Source organism: Brachyhypopomus gauderio, chromosome 12 (genome assembly GCF_052324685.1).
Source record: "Brachyhypopomus gauderio isolate BG-103 chromosome 12, BGAUD_0.2, whole genome shotgun sequence".
Classification (NCBI taxonomy): Eukaryota; Metazoa; Chordata; class Actinopteri; order Gymnotiformes; family Hypopomidae; genus Brachyhypopomus; species Brachyhypopomus gauderio.
This window is the reverse complement of record NC_135222.1, coordinates 5392613-5401788: the sequence shown is the minus strand read 5'-3', so window position 1 is coordinate 5401788 and position 9176 is coordinate 5392613. Positions and strand designations below refer to the sequence as shown.

At 50.3% G+C, this 9176-nt stretch overlaps 1 protein-coding gene across 1 annotated transcript in view; it reads left to right on the top strand.

Moving 5' to 3' along the window:
* Positions 1 to 430: 430 nt before the first annotated feature.
* The window catches only part of rabgap1l (RAB GTPase activating protein 1-like), a 79651-nt gene continuing 70905 nt past the window's right edge, over positions 431 to 9176 (top strand). Inside the window, 6 exon segments of the mRNA XM_077024604.1 lie at positions 431 to 453; positions 5880 to 6062; positions 6257 to 6440; positions 7159 to 7363; positions 8001 to 8175; positions 8857 to 9020. Coding sequence (XP_076880719.1) covers positions 5925 to 6062; positions 6257 to 6440; positions 7159 to 7363; positions 8001 to 8175; positions 8857 to 9020 — 866 coding nt within the window. The 5' untranslated portion in view covers positions 431 to 453; positions 5880 to 5924.

Sequence of the window (9176 nt, the reverse complement as noted above, 5' to 3'; positions counted from 1 at the left end):
TCATTTATTTAATTAAATAATTTTCAGCTCGAAATTTAAAGCCACCTCTTGGAAATGCCTACATCGTACTGAATCTTAACAACTTGAATGACTTTTGGTAGACTCCAAAACTGACTGTCAGGCCTTGGGGTGGCGCTGGAAATGCGGAGGGGGCAACTCCAGTGACGCTGAGTGAGAGGTGTGAGCGCAAAGTGATGATGAGGTTTGATGAGGTTTGATGAGGTTTGCGGATGTTCCTCGGATGTTCCTCTGATGTCTACCATCAGCTGCCCTGCTGACAGTTACTTCAACCCAAGGCACAAACTCCACACAAGTAAGTTATTGTTCCCCCCGACGCTGAGAATCTCGAAATTATACTTTGACATCACTTCTACGCGACGCTCAATTCACGGAAAGCACTTTTTAAAAACACGGTGTTTTATGGTTACGAACCACTGCTGTTTTAAAAATGAGGTAAACACAGTTTTAATAGGCTAATAGTTTATTTCTCAGCTAACACGCTAGCTAGACTTTAGCTGCTCAGTGCTGACTGCTAGACGTCCAGCTAGGTTAACTAGCTCCGCTAACGACCCAGCTAGAGATCACAGAGAGCTGGTATTCTGTGGAAATATCCATCTAAATATCCGTCTAGAGCATGTTTTATCGCCCGGGTGTGCCTCGAAAAACAGACAGATACCCCAGCTAACTAGCTAGCTGCTTTAGCCTCGCGAGAGAAGTTGTGGTGTTGACAACAGTGCGTTAACACCGTCAGGAATTGAACAAAAAACGTCTTGAAACGGAGGGGCACGTAGCTGACAACCCTCAGACCGAGTGTGTTATGGAAACTAACGTTGACCTGTGTGGTTTAGGTTGTTTGAGGCTCGTTTCCTGTGTGACTTTCCTCCTCAGTTAGCAAGTTAGCTAGCTCAGCGCGCGACCCATCAGCGAGTGTAGCGTTGACGCGCCAGCTAATACTTCTGGACGTTTACAATCACGTCTTTTATACGCTGGTTTGCACATTAGATGACAGACTTTTCACATCTCGTCTTTGAGCTAGTCTTAGCGAGCTAGAAATAACTGTCCCAGACATGTATTATAGCATAAGTATGCCGTTTGACATATAGCCAGAAACTAAGGGGAGGAAGTTCCGTTTACTGGTAATTACAATGAAAACTTGTTAAACGAGTCTGTTAATGCTGCGTGCAGAAGTGGTAGTTAAGGTTTATCCACGAGTTTGGATGGAGCACCTTCACATCAGGTCATATTGACTCAAGACACGAGCACCTTCACATCAGGTCAGATTGACTCAAGACAGGAGCACCTTCACATCAGGTCAGATTGACTCAAGACACGTGCACCTTCACATCAGGTCAGATTGACTCAAGACACGAGCACCTTCACATCAGGTCAGATTGACTCAAGACACGAGCACCTTCACATCAGGTCAGATTGACTCAACACACGAGCACCTTCACATCAGGTCAGATTGACTCAACACACTTGCACCTTCACATCAGGTCAGATTGACTCAAGACACGAGCACCTTCACATCAGGTCAGATTGACTCACGTTGTGGATTGGTGCTGTGAATAAGGAATGATGCTGATAATGTTTACTGCGTTATCTGTCAACTATGTCCAGTGTGACCATCTGAGAGAGGCCAATGCACTGTTGGACCTTCTGAATGTGAGACTGCACCGATGAAGACCTTTGCCCTGTTGTTGAGTGTATTCTGCTGAGTGACTTAATTGGGCAGATTGTGTCCACTGTCACTTCACTGCAGACAACACGAGAATAGTGAACGGAGGGGTGGTAAACCGAATATCCATTGGTCTGAAACTGCCTCTTGCTCCGTGTCAGCTGTGTACTGTTTTTCAGTGTATATGGAAACTATGTTCCAGAGTTCCCTGTGGTTGGTGGTGGGCTATTTCTGTGGCATGAGGTAACAGTCATGTCAGAGAAACTGCACTGTAGCCTGTGTTTTGGCTGTGGGTGTGTTAAATGTAGAAAAATGCATGTGGTCTAAACTCTGAGGAGCCTGTTCTGGCTTAGCTGGCATCCAGCAGGTGCCTATTGTGACAGTATCCTACCCATGTAAAGTTAATGGCCTCGGCTTTGTCTAGACAGAGACTTCTTGCTCCACCCTGTCACACAGCAGTGGCTGATTCAACAGGGATGGGAGAAATGTTTCTGGGCAATGCTACCACAGCTTTAAATTATGGAACAAGTGCTGCTGGAATCTAAATACTTCATTCAGTAGTCTTGGATGTGCTCACAACTCAACTTTGCAGTGACCTTACTGGACACTCTGCATTCCTGTGCTTGTGAATGAGTCTGACGAGGAACTTGCACATTCAAAGTCGCTTGACAGCTGTCGGTCTGGCTGTGATTGGTTCTGGTTGTTTTAAGTTTCAGTCTCACTCACTCTTAGGTCCACCTATGAGATGAAACTTTACACAAGAATTTACAAAACATGCTTGTCTGAATCTTCATTTGTATAGTACCATTTAACAAGCACAGACCACATCAGGTACATCGCTACCAAAAAGAAACCGCACTTACATTGTTTAGTTTTTTAACCTAAATGATAAGCAGGATGTAGGATAAGTAGGATGCATTGATGAGATAAAACAAAGTTGCATAATATCAGTCAGGTTGTCTGTGTGTGTCTTTGTGTGTGCATGCACACACTTGCAAACATGCACATGTGCTCGCCTAACATAAAACAATCAAGTGAACTTAAGGGCACTGTGTGATTATAATGAAGCAGTCTGTCCGATACTGAGGCCTGCAGTGAGGGCATTCAGACTCTCCCTGGGCCGTTTCCAATGGCTGCAAATGGGCAAGTGTGTTTAGAGCACATGACCGTGTGCCTCTATGGACAACATGGGCCTTCAAGGCTCTGTGTGTGTGATTGTGTCTACATGTGTGGAACCTTTTACACATGGCCTGTCAGTGTCAGAACACCGCCTGCTCACAGTGCCTGCTCACAGTGCCTGCTCACAGTGCCTGCTCACAGTGCCTGGTCACAGTGCCTGGTCACAGTGTCTGATCACTGTGATAACCGCCACAGGTATGCGTGCTCCTCCCACTCTGTATGGATTGCACGGCGTGTACTAGCACAGCAAGTAGAAACTGTTCTGCTTGCTAAGATAATAAAAGGCCTTTGTTCATCTTAAACAAACATCTAAATAGTCAACCGTTTCTAGACTGTAAATATTTATCGTGCTGTGTTTGGTTTAAAGGTTGACTGCGTATACCCGCTGACGGGAGGCAGGCCTGACACAGCACCAGGCGTTTTGGGGTCATGTCTTAATAAGATGTGATGAGCAGAGGACGTGTGTGTCTGAACTGCCCTTGATGGACTGACGTGAGACTGTGATGGCAGGTCTGCGAGGTCATCCTGCTGTAATCTGGCGTGAGACGGTGGTGGCAGGTCTGCGAGGTCATCCTGCTGTAATCTGGCGTGAGACGGTGGTGGCAGGTCTGCGAGGTCATCCTGCTGTAACCTGGCGTGAGACTGTGGTGGCAGGTCAGCGAGGTCATCCTGCTGTAATCTGGCGTGAGACGGTGGTGGCAGGTCTGCGAGGTCATCCTGCTGTAATCTGGCGTGAGACGGTGGTGGCAGGTCTGCAAGGTCATCCTGCTGTAATCTGGCGTGAGACTGTGGTGGCAGGTCTGCGAGGTCATCCTGCTGTAATCTGGCGTGAGACTGTGGTGGCAGGTCTGCGAGGTCATCCTGCTGTAACCTGGCGTGAGACGGTGGTGGCAATTCTGCGAGGTCATCCTGCTGTAACCTGGCGTGAGACGGTGGTGGCAAGTCTGCGAGGTCATCCTGCTGTAATCTGGCGTGAGACTGGTGGCAGGTCTGCGAGGTCATCCTGCTGTAATGTGGCGTGAGACGGTGGTGGCAGGTCTGCGAGGTCATCCTGCTGTAACCTGGCGTGAGACGGTGGTGGCAGGTCTGCGAGGTCATCCTGCTGTAATCTGGCGTGAGACTGTGGTGGCAGGTCTGCGAGGTCATCCTGCTGTAACCTGGCGTGAGACTGTGGTGGCAGGTCTGCGAGGTCATCCTGCTGTAACCTGGCGTGAGACGGTGGTGGCAGGTCTGCGAGGTCATCCTGCTGTAATCTGGCGTGAGACTGGTGGCAGGTCTGCGAGGTCATCCTGCTGTAATCTGGCGTGAGACTGTGGTGGCAGGTCTGCGAGGTCATCCTGCTGTAATCTGGCGTGAGACTGTGGTGGCAGGTCTGCGAGGTCATCCTGCTGTAATGTGGCGTGAGACTGTGGTGGCAGGTCTGCGAGGTCATCCTGCTGTAACCTGGCGTGAGACGGTGGTGGCAATTCTGCGAGGTCATCCTGCTGTAACCTGGCGTGAGACGGTGGTGGCAAGTCTGCGAGGTCATCCTGCTGTAATCTGGCGTGAGACTGGTGGCAGGTCTGCGAGGTCATCCTGCTGTAATGTGGCGTGAGACGGTGGTGGCAGGTCTGCGAGGTCATCCTGCTGTAACCTGGCGTGAGACGGTGGTGGCAGGTCTGCGAGGTCATCCTGCTGTAATCTGGCGTGAGACTGTGGTGGCAGGTCTGCGAGGTCATCCTGCTGTAACCTGGCGTGAGACTGTGGTGGCAGGTCTGCGAGGTCATCCTGCTGTAACCTGGCGTGAGACGGTGGTGGCAGGTCTGCGAGGTCATCCTGCTGTAATCTGGCGTGAGACTGGTGGCAGGTCTGCGAGGTCATCCTGCTGTAATCTGGCGTGAGACTGTGGTGGCAGGTCTGCGAGGTCATCCTGCTGTAATCTGGCGTGAGACTGTGGTGGCAGGTCTGCGAGGTCATCCTGCTGTAATGTGGCGTGAGACTGTGGTGGCAGGTCGGCGAGGTCATCCTGCTGTAATGTGGCGTGAGACTGTGGTGGCAGGTCGGCGAGGTCATCCTGCTGTAATCTGGCGTGAGACTGTGGTGGCAGGTCGGCGAGGTCATCCTGCTGTAATCTGGCGTGAGACTGTGGTGGCAGGTCTGCGAGGTCATCCTGCTGTAATGTGGCGTGAGACTGTGGTGGCAGGTCGGCGAGGTCATCCTGCTGTAACCTGGCGTGAGACGGTGGTGGCAGGTCTGCAAGGTCATCCTGCTGTAATCTGGCGTGAGACTGTGGTGGCAGGTCTGCGAGGTCATCCTGCTGTAATCTGGCGTGAGACTGTGGTGGCAGGTCGGCGAGGTCATCCTGCTGTAATCTGGCGTGAGACTGTGGTGGCAGGTCAGCGAGTTCAGGGTGCTGGATGTGCACAGAAATGCTGGTTTGTGAGTATATCTGTACACTGTATCTTAATTGTGATGCGTCTGTGCATATACATACACGCATAAAACACCGGTGAACTCCTGAACACTTAAAACTCTGAACACTCACCTGGAACATCTTTATGGCATGAGTATCATTACCAATAAGAAATGACAAAGTTCATATTTGTATGTTTCAGCCTTCTTGAGTACTTGACAAAAGTTGATGACTTAGACGATGGTGAGCCACTGTGGTCATGGTGGTTAGTACATCTGAAGATTATGCCTCTTCTTGCATTTCTTGACGTGTATTTCCTGCATGCCTGAGGCAGTCCCTGTGATTCGACAACCGCTCCGCTGATTTCCTAGTGCTGGGTGTAGATGCGTGTTGCTGATGAAAGCCTGGATGGACTCTGTGTACTACCACACGAAACATGTCAATTCACTGCTGATGTAAACAGCATTTTACGATTGAACTAGATTAATTCACCGAGTCGGATTTTGATTGAGATTTAGAGCTTGATTGCTTGTGCAACTCGTATTTAAAGTTCGGACCTAAAATGTTTTTGAGTGGTGGATTGTAAATAAAAGGAGCTTTGTGCTGAGTCGTGGTGAACGTGTTTTGCAGGGCTACAGCAGAGGAGGCGTGAAGGGTAGACCGTCCCTGGTTGTCATGGATACCCGCTCCTCTCTGAGCAAGGTGAGCGGCTCCACGGAATCCGTCTCCACGGTGACCAGTGAGGAGTTTGTGCTGGTGCAGCCCGGTGCTGAGGGCTCTCCGTCCAGCTCAGAGGGCCGGCCCAGACTCAAGGTGCTGACACACACACACACACACACACACACACACACACACACACACACTTGCTCACTCTCACACTCTGTTTTCTGAATTTCTTTGCCAGCCCATGTTTTTGTATTTTGTCCTGGAATAACCGCGGCCTGTTATGCATCTTCTCGGATGTCCTGGGATGGCGGCTGTCTGATTTGTCTCTGTCGTGTTCTCAGATGTCGTGGAACGGTAGTGAACAGCTGCAGAGGGCAATGGAGGAGATTCTGGAGGATGAGCTGGGTTGTGAGGAGAGAAGACCGGGCAGTCCGGACCGACCCCGTGGGATCTCCCAGCAGCCCGAGGCGCCCGCCGGCCTGCCCAGACGCCCTCCCAGCCTGGGGCTGAACACTGCACCCGCCGGTACGCCCTGCTCCACTCCCTCAGAGCCTTCTTAAGGCAGAAAGGAGAAAATGTAGACATTCGTAACGGAGAACTTCATGCTTTCTAATGGTCCTTACATATATGGGCCATCCACGCACAGTGGAAGCATGTTCACATCTGACCGTAGGAATCGGGGAGAGCTGGGGGAGTGCTGCGATTGAAGCTCTTCCTATTGTTGCTAGTTCCTGTTCCTGGGTGATTGAAGGTTCTGCTACATGCCCGAGTTTCCCTCACTTCCTGTCTCTCTTTCTGAAACTTCCTCTCCAAAGCTGTAGTGTGTAGGATGACTGAGAGGCCCTTGCCCACTGGAAAACCTTCTCCTGTTCTACTTATTGCTGCTGATGGATTGCGTAAAGCTATTGTTTACATTTTTTAAATGACCCCAGAGGAATAACAGGTTTGTCTTTTGAAGATGAGATCACCTGGGCAACGAGGAGCTTCATATTTCAGTCTTTGAACACTGTAGGGCATGAAGGCAGTGTTTGAGGATACTTGGCTGCCCTCCTAAAATCCACACCAGACAAATAGGACGACAATCTCATTAACCTTCTAAGTAATTGGACTTGTCAGCATAAGCAATAATTACCCCCAGCAAGGTTAATTGAACTGTAAGAAAATAGAATGGGGGGGGGGGGGGGGGGGGGGGGGGGGGGGCAGCATGGGCTCTATCTTGACACCCGTCCTGTGTCTCTTTCAGATGGTTCTGCGGGAGGAGGTGCGGACCGGGCCGGGGAGGAGGAGAGTGTGCAGTTCAGTAAGCTCTCGTATCTGGGCTGCACCTGGGTGAAGGCCCCGCGCAGCGAACCTGAGGCCCAGAAGGCCATGGCCACCCTGCGGGCCGAGAGCCCCAGCCCCATCCCCGTGGTCCTGCACGTGCCCAATGGCCCTGATGGCTGCGTCAGGTGAGTGACCCCCCCCCCCGCAGGATCGGAAACAGACGTGTTCGCTGGGTGCGTATGATCAAATTCATATACACGCTCTGCGTACTGGCTGTGTAAGCTCATGGCACGTGATTTTTGCTTTCTTTGTGCGCGTTGGCTTGTGTGACACAAATAGCTACACTGGTCATGTGAACCAACCTTTTCACTTTCATATTCAGCAGTATGAACACTGTTTAGAAGCCCTGAACACTCACCCAGGTTTCCTGTTCCTTTCTCTACATGTCCTGCATATCACATTAATTTTTCAGTTTCACGTCTGTAGGCTGACTTTATAGATACTTTGAGATATTAAAGTAAGCACATTGTTTGCACAGCTGATGTAAATGTAAATAAATGTAAATGTGCCATATTTGTCAAATGTGATTTTAACCCCAATTGAAAGTTGTCCTGATTTAAGGCCTCTGTCTTAAACGTCCTGTTTCTCTGGAAACTTTGCAGATTTGTCTACTACAGATTTATTTATTAATATATAAATGTAAAATTGTGGTAAAGTACACAAAGTTTCTAGAGAAACTGGATATTTCGGACAGAGGCGTGCTTCTGAATTAATTAATTCATACAAAAAGAGTTTCCACTTTTTGTGTGTGCGTTCCTGCAGGATTGTAGATCAAGCGTCAGGCACAGAGATCGCGTCCTTCCCCATCTACAAGGTCCTGTTCTGTGCCCGTGGGAAGGAGAGCTCTCTGGAGAGCGACTGCTTCTCTTTCACCGAGAGCTACCGCAGCAACGATGACTTCCAGATCCACGTCTTCTCCTGCCATATCAAAGAGGCTGTGAGTGAGCTCCTTGTCTTCTGCTCCAGAGCCTGGGTGGTAGACCTTCTACGCTTCCGATGAACCGCTTCTAACGATTCATATGCTGGAGTGGCTGATTTGAAAACCAGATTAGTTGTTATAAATCGCTGAAAGCAAGGAGCGAAGAGATCAAAGCAGTTTCAGAGGAAGATAAAGAGGAATATCTCTTAGCTGAGGGCCGTCCCGGTCTTCTCCAAGTGCTTTAGGCTCCATAGAACTCCAGCACTACTTCCAACCCTAATCTAGCACACGTGGCTGAGTTCCTCAAAGCCTGCAGCTGCTTCAGGGCAGTAGCTCTCCCCCTGTCCTGACCCTGATCACTCTTCAGGGCAGTAGCTCTCCCCCTGTCCTGACCCTGATCACTCTTCAGGGCAGTAGCTCTCCCCCTGTCCTGACCCTGATCACTCTTCAGGGCAGTAGCTCTCTCCCTGACCTGACCCTGATCACTCTTCAGGGCAGTAGTTCTCCCCCTGTCCTGACACTGATCACTCCTCAGGGCAGTAGGTCTTCCGTGTCCTGACCCCATCCCTTCCTGATCACTCTGCAGGACTGTAGGTCTCTCCTGCCCTGACCTTTCTTTACTCTGCAGGGGGGGGGGGGCTGGGGGGGGGCAAGGTGTGACCCCTGCCGTGACCCCTGTCTTATCTCTTCACTCTGCAGGTGAGCCGAATCCTCTATAGCTTCTTAACGGCCTTCAAGCGTTCGTCCAAAGCTGCGGCGGGGGACGCGCGCGAGCCCTCGCTGCCTCACTCCCCCGACAGCGACATCTTCACCTTCACCGTGTCTCTGGAAGTGCGAGAGGATGACGGCAGAGGCAACTTCAGGTCTGCACTGGTCACATGGTGCTCTCATGCCTCTTGTGGAGAAAACGCTCTGCTCTTTGCATGTTTGGGGTTTTTCTTCCTTTGTTTGTTTGTTTTCCTCCTCCAAATAAGTGTGCTTTATTTTATGGTGCGTCTCAATGTATTAACAATGAATAT